This window comes from Aspergillus bombycis (assembly GCF_001792695.1).
Source record: "Aspergillus bombycis strain NRRL26010 chromosome Unknown contig00002, whole genome shotgun sequence".
NCBI classification, from domain to species: Eukaryota; Fungi; Ascomycota; class Eurotiomycetes; order Eurotiales; family Aspergillaceae; genus Aspergillus; species Aspergillus bombycis.
In genome coordinates, this window is record NW_019170004.1 from 33,462 (window position 1) to 50,153 (window position 16,692).

General features: G+C 46.1%; 4 protein-coding genes across 4 annotated transcripts; 3 read left to right on the forward strand and 1 right to left on the reverse strand.

Moving 5' to 3' along the window:
* Positions 1 to 192: 192 nt before the first annotated feature.
* On the forward strand, positions 193 to 998 carry ABOM_000431 (uncharacterized protein; the record flags this gene model as incomplete). Its single annotated transcript, XM_022527561.1, has 2 exons — positions 193 to 819; positions 879 to 998. The coding sequence occupies 2 exons, from the start codon at positions 193 to 195 to the stop codon at positions 996 to 998; spliced, it is 747 nt and encodes a 248-aa protein (XP_022394387.1).
* Positions 999 to 3,364: 2,366 nt separating this feature from the next.
* ABOM_000432 (ER oxidoreductin) lies at positions 3,365 to 5,292 on the forward strand (the record flags this gene model as incomplete). The annotated part of the gene is made up of 3 exons (XM_022527562.1): positions 3,365 to 3,460; positions 3,542 to 5,109; positions 5,166 to 5,292. 3 exons carry the CDS (start codon positions 3,365 to 3,367, stop codon positions 5,290 to 5,292), a joined length of 1,791 nt encoding a protein of 596 aa, XP_022394624.1.
* A 581-nt stretch (positions 5,293 to 5,873) lies between these two features.
* On the forward strand, positions 5,874 to 7,347 carry pex13 (peroxin PEX13; the record flags this gene model as incomplete). The annotated part of the gene is made up of 3 exons (XM_022527563.1): positions 5,874 to 5,928; positions 5,997 to 6,518; positions 6,584 to 7,347. The coding sequence occupies 3 exons, from the start codon at positions 5,874 to 5,876 to the stop codon at positions 7,345 to 7,347; spliced, it is 1,341 nt and encodes a 446-aa protein (XP_022394385.1).
* Positions 7,348 to 10,742: 3,395 nt separating this feature from the next.
* Positions 10,743 to 12,025, reverse strand: ABOM_000434 (Clr5 domain-containing protein; the record flags this gene model as incomplete). The annotated part of the gene is made up of 2 exons (XM_022527564.1): positions 10,743 to 11,541; positions 11,826 to 12,025. 2 exons carry the CDS (start codon positions 12,023 to 12,025, stop codon positions 10,743 to 10,745), a joined length of 999 nt encoding a protein of 332 aa, XP_022394390.1.
* Positions 12,026 to 16,692: the final 4,667 nt, after the last annotated feature.

The following is a 16,692-nucleotide window of genomic DNA, read 5'->3' on the forward strand; positions in this document are numbered from 1 at the left end:
GCCTGTGAACTACGATTTTCCACTTTCAATACAAGCCCCACATCAGATCGTGACATTAAACGCACTATCACAATAGCGTCCGTGTGCTATCGCCTACCTGCATACATCTATTCAACTATATTCAGCCATCTGAGCTGTCAGAAGACAGGTCTCAAATTTATTCTACGACGCCTTCACCGTCTATTCAACAGGATGGCCTCCGCCGGAGAAGCCATCTATATGACACCCTACTCGCCCTACCCTTCTCACCACCAGCAGGATTCGGATCTGAACATGAACAGCTCCTGCTGCCGTTTCCTCTCAGCTTCCCCAAGTCACCAGTCACTTCGACGCCAGCGATCCTCGTCTATCCCTTCTATTTGCTTTGACGGATATCTCGAGCACCTCCCCGTCGAGCCAAAGAAGAAACGCGAGTGCTCCAATTACTACAACAATCACCCCCGTCGCCATTCTCGCGGCCCACGACGCACAATGAGGTACTCTCGAGACAGTCAACTCGTTAATCCTGACGTCATCGACCGCTTGGACAGTGCTGGCTTTTATCAGTATCATCATGAAGGACCATACGATGCAGTATACCCGGAGAGGAATTTCGACAGCAAGCTGAGCCCCATCGAAGCCGTCAAACGAACGAATCAGGAAGCTTTGAAGGCCACCCCAGAGAATAAGATTAAAGACAGCATTAACAGTCATCGTCCTCTTGATGGGGTAGCTTTCTATCCACCTGGTACTACGGATAGGGAAGGACAAACTTACGACTACGAGGAGGGTACCAATATGATGAACGACTATGGTAACTTTATGCGCTGCCCCGGCTTGGTAAGTACTCACTCATATGTCTTTCTTTGTTACGACAAAGTATTAACGTCTTTTGACAGAAATTCACCGAAGAGGACTTCAAGAATGATCCTTTCTACAACACGCCACATCCAAAGCCATTCGCCTCCCTCAGAAGGGTACTGAGCCTGCGTCGCCGAAACCGCAGGAGTACCCAGTGAACTCGAATCTGGCTTCTCCATCTCCGAATGTTATTTAAGGGACATATAAAAGGTTGAGATTGATAAAAAAGGGTAGGATGTCAGGGATTTGACAACACAATGTGATACCTCATGTTTTGTATTGTTCTCATATACTTCAGCATCATGCTGACCACGGAATGGGCTGATATATGGATTTGAACGGAGTTTGGGCATGGAGTTATGGATTGATTATCTTTCGTGTTGTTCGGCTTTCTGTAATTATAAATGTCCGTCAAGATTTCAACATGCTTCCTCCTATCCCCGTTGAGCGTGATCATGATCATGATTGGGAATGTTTAATGTTGTTCGAATCTACTCCTGCACTCGCTACCCATCAGAGGACCAACTGGACTTGCTTCTGCCCCTCGGGTGCAACGTCACAAGTCCGATGGAGTGCAATTGAATCTACTTGCTTCTACCTCTTGGATATGACTGATGAATCCGATCGAGGGTCACTTTGCAAAAATTACATTGCCAGTGGTAACCTCCACTCTGTAGTAGCGTAAGAATCTCACTATGCATATGTTCCTTGGCGTACACCACCGCAATGAGTAATTTGCATTATATCAATGAGATCCATACATCAGGCGAGTTGGCGTAATCTATTTATCGAACGGAAAAGACTAGCCACGCATAACCTTTCAAAGTACTCTCAGGCAGTAAAAGTGTTGACTGGTGGTACGCCCAGCATATCCTAATTATGAAATCGCTTGTGTCAATACCAATCACAAAGTATAAGTATGGACGATCTCTACTAGTAGCTGTTCGCTCAAGGCAACCAAAATATACGATACGTAATGAGGAGGGGGAAAGGGTTAAGCGAGCAGTGCGAGAATGCGGCATTAGCGTGTAAGTGTGGAGAGCAGCAGTGTTACTGCGAGGGGTCTCCATGCTCCAGCTCGCCCTTGCATATACCCCAATGTATTAGTGGCTTGGGCAGCTGATGGACATGGCCAGTTTTAATTATTGCTCTCCAAAACGGATAGCCTTAATCCAATTCTATTTACTTTTTTCAGTGGAGAGTAGCATTCGGTCTTCTTTGGAGTTTGTCAAAAAAGAAAAGAAAAGAAAAGAAAAACGAAACGCCCCAAGCCAAGGGAGAGAAACTTGTACTGAATTCAATCACCTTGAGTATTATGAATGAAGTGATAATTTGGTCCCGCCCTAACCTCCAGTTTCTACCAGCAAGATCGCGTAAATAATACATAGATATATGCCATGTGTATGCCCTCACTTCACTGTAAGAGGGATTGGGCTCGAGCTCTTAGGGCTGGATATTCTCCACGAGATGCCAAGATTGTTAGATCTGGGGAGACCTGTACGGACACGCGCATGCTTGGCGCAACCAGGGTCCTTAAAATGGCACTAGTAATGCTATTAGGATCAGGGTTCCATTTATAGCCGGGGGGAAAGTGTCAGGCCATTTAGCTGAGGTAGGATTTTATGACTACCAAAGGATGCTTCCAAAGGATTTAAGGGCACGGTTATTCGGTTTGGTCTCATACAACATGATTCTAGTGAGATGTATCTTGCAGAGTACCTACGCATAGCGAGTAGTCTAAATACTGTTTATGTTAGTTTGTTACTGCCCATATTGCTAAACCATCTTGTTCAGCACTGGGATCCCCTGTATACCTACCACTGCATTAAAATAACTCTATTCTTACCGCGGTGTTTACAGTACAAGTCTTTTATTAGCGAATTTACCTCGTTATATATGTTCTCGAGGATGTCATGACTTGCATCCTTCATTTGTCTCTCTTGTTTTTGTCCCATTTATAACAAGATCATCCTTATTAATTTTCATTTCATATAACCTGAAACAACAAAGGGAGGACCTTCTTTGTTTCAATTGAAAGTTGAGGACTGTAGAAACATAGTTGGGGCGCTAGCGAATGGAACTGCTTCGAAAAAGGCTTGGCAGAGATTATTGAAGGAGGACACTATTGATAATCATCCGATGACTGTCATGCAACTCCGCCACCAAGGACAGCTTGTCAACTTCTCTCGCTCTACTCCTTCATAACTCGCCCAATCCGCTCATTCTCTTTTTTAGATTTTCTCGGTCGCGTTGAATTCTGTCGCATCTTTTTACCTTTTTTTTTTTTTTTTTCTTTTTTTCTCGTTCATTTAAATCCCGATAGATATACATAGCAGTGGATCATTGTTGACAGAAGATCATGAGCTTAAACCCTTGATCTGATTGACAATTTCTAGGCCCACTGTTTGTGTTTCTCATGTGAAGGGCTAACGGATTTACACAACCGATAGACACATAAGTTTCTATACACCCACATATCTATTACAATTGTTTTCTTGCACATTGTTCTCTGGATAAAAAAAAAATGTCTTCTGCAGCCAAAGTATTTTATTTGGCTGTGTTTGCCTTCTTGAGGCTCGCTAATGCCGAGTCTCAACATCATGACCAGAATACATGCGCCGTGAGTTACACCCCATATATATAGAAATCAGGTTTATTCTTCCCTTATTGAGACCCATTTGCTAATCTATGCTCTGTCTAGATCGACCCTAAAGCCACGGTTTCCGACGCCTGCGTCTCCTACAGCAGCATTGATTCGTTGAACGACAAAGTCTACCCTCTTCTCCAATCTATAACTCAAGATACCGACTTCTTCTCGTATTATCGGCTTAATCTCTTCAACAAAGTCTGCCCCTTTTGGTCAGACGAGAATAGCATGTGTGGGAACATCGCATGCTCCGTTACTACCATCGAGTCGGAAGAGGATATCCCGCTACCATGGCGCGCAGAGGAGCTAAGTAAGCTCGAGGGCCCGAAGGCCGGTCATCCTGGGCCCGGGGTTCGGAAGGAAAGACCTGGCGACCGACCACTCCAGGGTATGTTGGGAGAAGGTGTCGGAGAAAGTTGCGTGGTTGAGTACGATGATGAGTGCGATCAGCGAGACTATTGTGTTCCGGAGGACGAAGGGGCAAGCGCTAAAGGCGACTATGTCAGTTTGCTCGATAATCCGGAGCGATTTACGGGATATGCAGGAATGGGAGCCCACCAGGTGTGGAATGCAATTTACCGTGAGAACTGCTTCTTGAAGTCGATACCGGAACAATTCGAGCTGTCTCCGAATCCTCAGTTTGGGGAGCTTCAGGCTGTCAATGACTTGCGCAATGTTCTCCAGAAGGAGCTGAAGCGCACAGAGGGATTGCCGCTGGACAATGAGTGCCTCGAGAAGCGGGTCTTCCACCGGGTTATCAGCGGTATGCATGCATCCATTTCGACCCATCTTTGCTGGGACTATTTCAACCAGTCTACCGGCCAATGGAACCCGAATTTGCAATGCTTCCAGGAAAGATTGCATGATCACCCGGAGCGAATTTCGAATTTGTACTTCAACTACGCCTTGGTGTCCCGCGCCGTCGCGAAATTACGGAAGCACCTCGAGAATTATACATACTGCACCAGCGATCCCGTTCAGGACGCAGACACTAAGGAGAAGGTGTCCCTCTTGACTTCGGCTCTCGCAAATCGGCCCCAGATTTTCGATGAGAACCTGATGTTCCAGGATCCAAGTGCCATCGGCTTGAAGGAAGACTTCCGCAACCGGTTCAGAAATGTGAGCCGCTTGATGGATTGTGTTGGATGCGATAAGTGCCGACTATGGGGGAAGCTGCAGGTTAATGGATACGGCACGGCCTTGAAGGTCCTGTTCGAGTACGACGAGACCAAGAATGGAGAAAACCCTCCTTTGCGCAGGACAGAACTTGTGGCTTTGATCAACACTCTTGGTCGCATCTCTCACAGTGTGGCGGCTATTAGGAGCTTCCATCGTGCTATGGATGTGCAAGATGGAGAGACTCTCACAATTCCCGCTGACGTGTCGTCAGTAAAGAACCCCGAGGGCAAGACAACAAAACGTCTCATCAAGGACGGTGGTACGACGTTCTACTATGAAGATGATGAAGACGATTTCCAGTATCTTACCGAAAAGCTACCATGGGAGCGAGCGCCACGAGGCGAGGATGACGGCTTCCTAGACGACCTCCGTTCCGAGTTTGAGGTTTTTTGGAATACATTCGTCTACGTCTTGAGGAGCTGGGCCAATATTCCCCAAACCCTGTGAGTATTCTTGATGCGAGTAATAACACCTGGGTACTAATGGCCATTTGACACAGATTTGAAATTTCTACTCTAGAGTTCAACCGACTCTGGAATTATTGGCTGGGACTTCCCGTGCCGCCACGGTCCTGGAAAATTAAACGGCCCACGGAGCCGGGGATGCAGAGCCGCGATGAGCTATGATCTGGGGTATTTTTTACCGCGTATACATTAGGTGATCAGGTCGTTTGTGGATTATTTGACTGTACAATAGCAGAGGATCTCTTCATTGGCGTTTCTTAGGCGTTGTTACCTACAACCAGCGGATGCACATCTTCGGAGTTCAGGGTGTATATTATGTGGGTGTGAACAGCTTTGGTTGTTTAAGTCTTATTCACCGAGAGTCCAGGCTTGGGTGAATGCATGTCTTTTGAATTTTAATGTTCCTACCGGTTTTCTAGAACTTCGTATCAACGTAATCATATGAATCACCAAAGTTCGGAATTCGCTCGGAGTTCTCCGTCGGCAAGCCTTCCGTTAGAGCCTCGGTATTTCCGGGCACATGCACCACCGGACTTTTCGATTTCTCCTCCTTTGCGCCTCCACCGCTCTCAGACCCCATCCCCATCTCCACCATTCACTTTCCTCTACACAGTACTCTTCTCCTTCCCCATCTCTAAGCTTCCACTATCTACCTCACCAGTAGCACGGGGAGCCCAGCTTACTGTCTCCGCTTGGGTCGACCTCGATGCCAGGCTACTGATTGATTACCTCTAATACAACATATGGCATCGGTTTCGCCACCCAAGCCTTGGGAGAGAGCAGGTGCCGCAGCGAGCGGTTAGTCATTGTCCACTTGCCGATCTATCATCCTCTCCTTGACCTTTACTCACACGATATTTCACTAGGAAACGCATTGTCAGCACCACCTACTGGCGGCCCAGTCGCCTCTTCTGCGATGACTGCCACAGCCGCGGCGCCAGCCGCGACCACACCTACAACCGCCTCAACAACATCTGCCGTCCCCGACCTTCCCTCTCGTCCTAATTCGCTAAATGCCGTCGTAAATCGCACCGCATCAAACTATTCACCGTATGGTGCCTCCCGGCTTGGATCTAGCCCATATGGAGGGTACGGTGGCTATGGCTCATACTCCTCGCCATATTCCCGCTTTGGCACCATGGGGTCAATGTACGGAGGAGGGTATGGAGGTTATGGCGGCATGTACGGTGGGATGGGTGGAATGGGTGGAATGGGCGGGATGTACGGCGGCATGCCTGGTGATCCCAACGATCCCAACAGCTTGACCAATTCTTTCAGTCAAAGCACACAAGCCACGTTTCAGATGATTGAAAGCATTGTGGGCGCATTCGGTGGATTCGCTCAGATGCTTGAGAGCACCTATATGGCAACTCATAGCTCATTCTTTGGTATGTTATAATCGTCTGGTCTATTCGGTGGTGAAGCCTGCGATTTACTAATGCCTCTTTTTTAGCAATGGTGTCTGTCGCAGAGCAGCTCGGAAACCTGCGTACTGCCTTGGGCTCGGCCCTCGGAATCTACACTATGATTCGGTGGTTCAAGACGTTGCTTGCTAAGATTACCGGCCGCCCTCCCCCGGCAGATGCCACTTCTCTGACTCCCGCTGCCTTTGCGGCATTTATGCACGGTCGGAGTTCGCCGGCCACCCTTCCGGACGGCTCTCCCGCACCCCCTAGGCCATCGAAGAAGCCATTCATTATGTTCCTCCTTGCTGTAGTCGGACTTCCTTACTTGATGAGTAAACTCATCAAGTCACTTGCCCGCTCCCAAGAAGAGCGCCAAAAGCTCATGCTTGGGCCAAACGGCGAACCCGTACAACAGGCACCATTGGATCCTTCGAAGCTCGACTTCTGTCGGGTCCTGTACGACTACACTCCTGAGACCCAGGAGACCAACGGCATTGACTTGGCCGTGAAGAAGGGCGATATCGTCGCTGTTCTTAGCAAGTCAGATCCCACGGGCAACGCATCGGAGTGGTGGCGATGCCGTGCTCGGGACGGCCGTGTCGGGTATCTCCCCGGGCCATATCTAGAGACTATCCAGCGGAAGCCACAACAGCAGGCGATCACATCGGGCGGCGAAGCAAGCAGCCGTACCAACAGCATGCAAGCTCACGTCTCGGAGGAAATTCCGGCAAGCGAAAAGAAGCCTGAACTTAAAGGGAAGATGGGCGACATCTCTCCAGAAAGCTTCCAGAAAAGTGCTTTCTACTCGTAATGCCTGAGCGGATTTGCTATGCCATGTCTTTCTTTCTTACTTCTATCATTAGTCCACGAGCAGGAGGTCATGTCGGGTTGACTCCCTTGCAGCATGGATCTTACTACTAATGGGCGGGACCTCATGACTACTTCACTACTGGATATTCAAGCGTTTTGGGTGCTTAGAGGTATACGGGTTCTTTTTATGTTTCTCTTTTCTCGCTTCTTTCTCATGTTCCACGTTTTCAGCGACCAGATGACTATTTATATTATTTTACACTTCATACCGTGTACAGATTACCATTGTTTTCCTTTTGTTGTCAGGAACAAAAATTGACGGTTGGTCAGAGCGCCACCCATCTTCATAAAGTAAGAACAATGCCGATGTAAACCAACAAGTAACCAACAAAACAGAAAAGAACCACACGTAAACCGAGTCATGATGGCCCTCAAACTAACCAATACCGGCAATCTCCACGACTCATATTCCTGATCAATTTGCTCAAATAGTATAGTAAAACTAACGACCCAAGCGTAAAAAGAACCACCGTTCATCACCCAACTCTATTCTCCATCCGGCAAAACGACCCGGCCACTGCCCGGCCGTGCGGCTCCACCATTTACCCGAGCAACATCAACGTCCCCAGTCCATTTGCCTTAGTCGATAAAAGAGTAGTGGCGGAAAAAGGATATTTATTAGCTTGCCGATTGGTATTTGGGGCTGTGGGGGAGGGTTTATGTACACAATTTACGCATGTATGTCTGTATGTAATTTTTCCTCCTATAATCTGGGCTACTTGGCTTAGTTGGTGACAGTGCTATAGTTATAGTTATACATATATATGTCGATTATTAAGATGTTCTTCAATGAGTCCATGTTGATCGCTGGGTGGGATGAAATGAGGTATGTATGTATATAGTACATACCATACTACTTCGTAGGACGGGCGTAGACCCGGGTACGGTAGATTACTACTAGTATACAAAGGTTCCGGGGTATCTAATAGTTATCATTACCCTCTATTTTTATAAATTGTACAGTACAGTGCTCCGTACATACACAGTACCATAGAGAGAAAATACAGTAGCGCATACATAATATATAGATAGAGTATTGTGTCTAGCACCTACGTCAACGCCTACGAAGGGCCTCACACATAACCCCTCCGGATAGAAATGCCACCGATGCAATTGATAAGCACTCGGTGGCGAAACTGTGGCGAATAACAGATGATCAAGATTATGCATGTTGTCTGGTAAAAAAGATGAAGATGGTGGCAGTGAAGCTTACTAGTACGCGGAAGCTCTTCATGGGTCCCCTTTTAGCAACGCGGGCAAAAGTACCGATACGATAGTATTGCATGATATGCATGGAAACCACTAGGAATCTGGTATTCATTCACCCTTGTGACCTTAGGATCGCTCTTTCCGGACGATCACTCCGGATACGGAGTTGTGGTGATTGGATTACATCATGCTAGTCTGCAGTGGGTTTTGATGCCCGATATTAGGGTCTGGATGGGTTTCTTTTCTTTTTTTTTTTTCCCCCTCTCTCCTTATTCTTTTACTGCTTTGTTGCGTAGTTTATTTTAGTTATTTTCATGGCCTGGGATCTCGAAAGCATGGGAAATTGGAGGGGGGTTCGCTGCGCGTTCGGCTGTAAGGATTCTCTTCTGATATTAGGTATGTATGCTATTATTTCTCTTGGGCAAAGGTACTAGTGAGAAAGTACGAGGGATTCCGGGGGAGGGTTAATTTATATAGAGATCGACAATCCAGTCAGAAGTGATGCTGGGACCTGAAACCACCGGCTTTGGCGCTTTGATCTGCAGCTGAACGAACCGTGGCGGGCTATCCTCGAGACAAGGAAGCTGAGTGCCAGTGGCCCAATCGGGGAAGGAAGTGGGATCCGGCCCCATTTCTAGTTGTCTCAGTGTAACTGGGTGGCTGTTTATTTGATTCAGGTGCGGATAATATTTCCGGCCTGGTCTGCTGGCTGGTGCTATTAGTCAGTTCCTCTTAGCATTTGTCATTTTGTCTGGTCGAGTGGCAAGATGTTTGTGTTGACTGGCAATTAAGTCGTGGGTGTGGCCTTGTTACGTAGTAGTATTATAGTCATGGTTGACGACAAAATTCAAGTATTCTTAGGGTCCAACAAATTCTCAATTCAATCTCCTGCCTGTGTTGAGGGGCTCGAGCAGACCAGGGAGGTTCTTGCCTGGCCCTCTGTCCGACGTGGCTCTTCTCCACTGGGGTTGACCCTGTCGTGGTATCCGCTGATGTTTTTCGTTTAATTCCTTCCACTTCGTTTGGTCTAGTTGACAATTTCTGGATTAGGAGTCCGCTCACAGCCAGCTCCACAGGCCGCCCCTCGTACCTGACAGGGTAGGAAGCGTCGCTTGCTCTTGTGTTTCATCCAGCATAGACTGTGCGTCTCATGTGCTGTCTGTCGTTATCTTGGAGTATACATGATAGACTTGAACTTGGATCTCACGTATGGGAGCTGCGCGATAGGGTGACACTGCGGGGGCCTGCTTTCGGAAAGCCTCTAATAAGCCTTTTGTACACCGTGATGCCAATTAGTTAGTGTCTCTTCGAAGTTAGCGACTTGGTTTCGTGTGTGGGTTCGCATTTGCATGTCGGAAGGGTGCGATATCGTGGAGCTGCTAAGGGCGGCACGGTCCGGGCCGCTATTGTACGGAGTAAATCCAACAGTGGCAGGGGTTGTGGAGAATAACAGAATGTGTCATGGTATGTATCTGCTGCGATGTACAGCACGGGTGGGTCACGGTGAGAGATACTAGTTCGATGACTCCGTTGTAAACTGGCATCGCACTGGTAATGGAGGTTCGACACAGCAGAATTCCACTTATGTTGCAGGCTAGTTTGACGTCCTTCCGAGACCGTGGTGGGTTAGCTGCAGTAACTTAATGATCCTTAAAGATATGCTGTGAAAGGTACTTAACGATACTGCGTAGGGGCGGTAGTAAAACAGAACACTTGAACAGACATGGCAGGTACATCACCACAGCACCGCAATCCTTGTTGTCACAGAGTCCTGTACACCTTGTTTTCTTTCTTTCTTTCTTTTTTCATTCATGGGGATACCATAACCTACATCAGACGTTTCCCGGTTAAATCAAGCCATAGATGCTCTATATAGTTAAAGTCCTGAACAGCAAAGGAAAGTAAAATGGAAAAGAAAAAAAAAACATTGAGAAAAAACGGCTCAGACGCTTAGAACAGATGGATGGAGGAGGTGTTACAGGGTCAGGATCGTTGAGTGCTTATTGACGAAGTGGCTGCGGGGGATAATAAAGGGGGGGGATCAGGGAAGTTGAGTTGACAACATCTAAGAATGAACCCAGAGGCTCGGCAAATCCTCACTCTTCGTCTCTAGATAATCCGTGCCGCTCATAAAAGGGGGGTGCGGTTTTCTTCTTCATTAGGGTATATAAATCCGGCCATCGAGGCCTCAAGAGTGTCGTGGAGAGCGAGAAGACGATTCTGAAAGGAATCAAGATCCTTCCATGATACATCATTCGTGGTTTTAGGTGTGTCGTTTGGTAAGCTGGGGCTATAAGTTGTTGTCGGCAAAGACTGGCTATCATCAACCTCTGAAGCAGGAGTTTGTTCTATCTTAAGCTTATCGTGACCTGCGCTCTGATTAACCAAAGTTTCTTTTTCCAGCCAAGACTCATAGTGCTTGACAAAGCTTCCATGAGTTGTACAGGCTAGTGGAAAGGATGGGGTCATCTCACTGCGAGGTGACATCGTCTCTGGTCGAGGAGACAAAGTCGAGCTTCTATCTCTAGCATCGGGCTCGGGCGTATAGCAACTCATATCGGACGGAGTATCTAGCTCTGTATGAACAGCTGATGCAACAGATACGTGATCACATGGAAGCAACCTACCAGGCTCTGGGCTTGACCGATGGTTCAGCGGTTGGGTTTCAGGTTGAGACTGAGGTTGAAGTTGAGGGGGAGATTGGGACTGAGACTCGGCGCGACCTTTGTTATCCCAGTGAGTACCGTATCTACGGACGAAACGAGCGATACGTTTCGAATCCACTTCTTGACCGGCGACACGAAAGCCAGTCTGTTTTCCCCGGGCAGCTCGTTTTTGTTGTTTTCGAATCATCACATGAACTTCTTTGGCTTTTATATTCTTCCGAACATGCCAGGCTGCCAGCCGGTCTTTGTATTGTTTCTCTCTGCGAAGCTTATGCGTTAGGAGTGTTTTTTTAAATTGATCCGATTCGACTTTTTGAAGAAAAAGAAAATAAAACAAATAGATGGGAGCAACAATGGCAAACAGTAACACTGTGTATCAAATTTCAAATACATCAAAAGGGTCCCAAAGCCCTTCGAGATATACATGGAGTAAATCCAGGGTTCATAAACGACAATAGAGGTAGGATCGTAGGAGGGATTAGTACTAATGGAACGGGACTAGGGGGAACAGGGTAAGAGAGAAAAGGAAATGGGAGGTCAGTACGATGCATGAAACTTATAATCACGCTCCATGATTCTCTTGACATCTCTGAGCTTTAATTGATTGTCACGATAGAGTTGCTCGATGATCGGACGGTACTCGTGCCAGTCCTCGGATCTGCGGGGGCGAAAGATGGATGAGGAAGTGGATGGCGAGGGAGAAATGGGAGAAATAGCGGACGACGGAGGGATGGAGCCATCCATCGTGAGCAGATCTCTAGAAAACACTGTCACTCATACTCTTGCGCCGTTTCGAGGTGAGAATTAACTATCTCAGCAGGTGCCAGGAAGACGAAGGCGAGCTGAAACGATGAAAGTGTGGAGAAAAGACACCAGATAATGACTGGAGAAGGTATTGGAGGTAAAAGAAATAAAGAAGTCTTATGTAGTTACAGAAATAAAATTAACGAAACGAAAAGAAAAGAGAGAGCAAAAAAGAAAAGAAAGGCAGACAGGAGAGGCGTAAGTGGGAAAGTAGTAGAAACTTGAAAGTCGTAATTAGTTGACGGGTGGTCAAAGCAGCCGCAATAACAAGATCGAAAAAGATGGTCCAACGGAGTCAAGGCTTGGGGAAGTGGGAATTGGTAATAATTATAGCGATAAGTGATAATGGGGGACGATGATGTATTGTATGTTAGTAGTAAGTCGTAGTTCGGTCAGTGACCGTACGTACATACATACATAGTTAACTAAAGTTGGTCGTGATTAAGAGAGAGAGAGAGAAATTCATAAAAATTGCAAAAGAAAATAATAAAAACAATATCGAGTGTCAGGACAGGACAACGATGTCAAGGAAATCAGGATCATAATAATCGAGTATGCATGTGTCTAAGTATGTTATACGCCGTAACAATTGGTTCCAAGGACTTGGCTTTCGATTTCTCTCACTCCTTTGGTCGTTTTGCAATTTTTCTCCTCTCCCATACTACTATACACTCTCTCCTGATTTTTTCTCTTAAGTTTCCAACCATATCCTGCCAACAAATCATAAAAAGTGGAAATCAAGTCAGCAGTTATCCAGACATCACGGGAGTATAAATAAATAAAACATCCAAGCGAAACCTAGAGAACAATGGCCATACCGAAGCTCTCTTCGCCCCCCCATACATACAAAGAGATACTCTTACATAGTACGGTAGGACTTCCGGTCCAACGGGGCAACCGAAGTGGTTCGCCCGCTCGGATACGGAGCAGCTAAACCTCCCTAAGGGCTAGCGCTTCCAACTAATTAAAAGTACTGCTGCTGACTGGCAGGGCCGCCTGCCCTTTGCGGCGACTTGCTGCTGGGACTGACTGGCGGGAGGCTCGATCCCTGCTTCCCCGAGCCAATTGAGGAATAGCTGCTTGGGTCCGTGTACTTTTGTCACGTTCTGACCACTGCATGTACATGTAAGTACTGCCCACCTCTGTCTGTGCTTCCGCCAACGATGCCCATAGTACCAAAGTCTAAGGAGCTAAGCACCATCCTGGGAGGTCTCCTAAGTTTACCACTTTTGAATACAACGGGTTTAAGACAAAGACAGCAAAGAAAAAAAAATAAGGGGGGGTGGCGGCATGAAAGAATAGAAGAATAATTAAAAGAAAGAAACAAATGGCAGAGAATTTGGAATAAACCTAGAATCAACAATGCCTTATGTGGGTAATGTAAACGGTAATACCATCAGCCTGCTAATTACAGTTCAGTTGTCGACGAAACATACATACATGTATGTAGGTTGTGGAAGGAGTATTTTTAATCTACAAGGAGGCATGATTGACATCAACTTGCCTATTATAGCAACGTTCTGAGAAATAGAAGGTAAGAAAAAAATACTAATAATAACCAACAATATCTACCCACTCACGCTGAATTTCAGGACAAAGAGAAGAGAAGAACTCTCCAGGCTTGATGAAAAAGTATTCTTACACAACCCCTTTGCAGGGCAACAGAAAAGAAAATAAGGAAAAAAAATATATATGTATATATATATATATTATGAGGAGGAATTACCGCAGTGAAATACTACATGTAAAAACAATTACACTGTAAAAGTGATCACTTAGTCTGCATACGCCATTTTCTGCAGGTGCAACATTCGAGGATCATCATTGTCGGTTGTCAGATCACCAAGGTTAGACCCTTCTTGGGCCTTGACATTGTCCGAGATGGCGCGAGGTGAACAGGGATCGGCTTTAGTATTCTTTTCCTTTTGTCTCCGAGGCTTTCAGGTATTGTTCGTGGAACGGGGTTTTATTCTACTATTACTAGTAGTATAGGACATTCTAACGTCGTCAATATGGAAGTAAGAACAACAAATGAAAATGAAAAAAGATGGGGAAAAAAACAAACATGGAAAAGTCAAGTTAAAATCTACTATCAGATGCTCTGTGACGATTTAAATGTCGCTGGTACCTTTTTCCATTTTTTATCACTATCCTTCTTTTCCCCTTACTTGGCTTTTCCACCTTCAAGAAAACACATTTAATCTACTCGAGCCCTAACTGAGAAAAACGCTCGAGACGGTGTGGCAAAGTTCGGGTCATAGGCTGAGGCCTGAGCTCCAAACGTCCCCAAAAGTCTCCTCGCGATGGAGTCGTAAATGTCCCTATTAAGTTAGAGTATAACGGCCCCATTATTCTGGTATATTAAATTGTTCGAATTAGGAGTAGTCGCGAGTTTGGTTTTTACTGACAGATGCGCTAGAGATAGTTGAACTGTCAAGTACAAGGAACGTCGGCCCGGAATAGCATATTCGGCAGACGATGATTCGAATTAGTTCAACAGAAAGTAATCAAAGAGGGCGACAAACGAAGAAACAATTTTGCAATATAGTAATCAATAACCGACATTACCGACGCATGGACAATCCGTTTGCTAAAGTTTCGCTAGAAATTCTTGTCGAATCCTGTGCATTTTCTGCAGATGGTGAAACCCTTTTTAGTTGTTCTTTTTTGGGCGGGAAAGAATGCCATTCAGAACTTTGCTTCGACTCTTCGGTCAATTTCCCCTCTGATGTCTAGCTGCATATTTCGCTTCTCCTGTTTTAAGGTCACGGCAAAACGGTTGACCACACTGTCCCCAAGTAGATCCTGCGGGCCGTACTCGGTATCGACAACAGGACGTGCCAACAAGCCAATGAGCAGCTGATACTAGGTACGATTTCCTGTGGGTGCGGCATGAAACATGGTAAATGTGGGTAGTATACCTCATATCAAACGCATTGTCTCTACCAGAAGGGACTCTGCGCAGTGAAACAGCGCTTTGAACATTTAGTACTGTACCTTTGGTACTTTTGCCACCCATAATCCCTCCAGCATGAAACGCAGTGAACAAGCGTGTCGAATCTTCTGGATATATTCGCGAATTATGCCACCATGTGCAATAATCACAGTGCGATATGATGTGGCGCCCGTTGGGGCTCAAGATTTTCAAAAGTTTATGACCTTCGTAATCCTCCGCCAATTGGTTGTCAATCTTGTCTGACAGATCACATGGGGAAGAAAACGCGTACCCGAGGAAGGGAGAGAACGAGAGGAAGAGGAAGACTATCTGTGTGCGTTTGGGTCTCGTCTGATCTAGGTACTGAGACCGTCACTCACCTGACAGTAAATAGCATCAGCATCCAGCGAGGGATGGTCGATCCCACTGTCGACGGATGGAGACCACGTGAATCAGCATTCTCACAGGTTAGTTCCTCAGCAGTTGCCTTGAGCAGTGCGGCATTTCCATTGCTTAGGTATGCTAAAGAATCTTGAAATGGACTAGAGGACGTAGGCATGCACATGATCCTAAGGATCATACTAGAAATAGTCCTTTTTTTACCACACATTAGGCTGTTTTACACTCTCGGAGTTTAGTCTTCACTAGAAGATCGAGGTAGTCTCGACCATTAAGAAACTGGATTCTACGAGTTCTAGAGGGCAGGAAACATAACATAGCATGATATTTTAGTTTAATCAGTTTTTATCAGAGTGACTATTGTACTATTCCATTACACATCCAGACATGGTATGTATAACCAGCCATCCATACTGTCCAATGGCCAACCTGCCCAAGACCTTTGTAAGTAATAGTCCATGATCTAATGCACAGTGACCAGCATCTACTTTATCCACATCTAAATGGACATACCTCCTAGGCCACTACACAGTATTGTTGGTGTCTAGGGTACATGGTTTCAAATACTTTAAGATTCCGCTGATCTTGCTGTGAATTGTTTCCATGTATGGAAGCACCAAAGTAAGGCTGATAGGGCAAAGAAAGGAAGGAGTGAAGAAAAAGAAAAAGAAAAAGAAAAGGAAGAAGGAAGAGGAAAATGAAAGATAAAAAAAAGAAAAAAACTTCGGCCAACGTAGGATAATTCCCATAAAACGTTAGTTCACATCAGGTCTAGGGTAGTCCTCCCTCCGCCTGCTTTAGTACAGACATGTGGATCTTAACGGTAAGAAGTGGAGGGGATTCACGAGGTGTGGCTTAGTCTGGTTTGGAGGTCCAGGTTTGCTCCGTCCTCCAGGTTCTCGAGTCATGGTTGATTACTCAAGACTTCAGAGTGGAAGAAAAATCCACGCGAACACTACATATGATACGTTGTTTCCTTTGCGCCTCACTGTGCCTCACTATGAGCCTCTCTAAAGAGAGACGGCACCGATTCCTTTCATTTCAGACCGAGAACTATTGTCCTGCTGTGTAGCATGCTACATATGGAAGGGGAAAGGAGGCATGATCTCCCTATATCAGATGGATATGTATAGGTTTTTGTCAAGCGCCGGTGCTAATTAATCTGTCATAGTGTTGAGGTCAGACAATCATGACCGGGGTACAAGGTCTACCCAGAGGATATGTAATAGTACTTGTGTACTGCAATCCTAATGCATATGTGATTCAACTATCG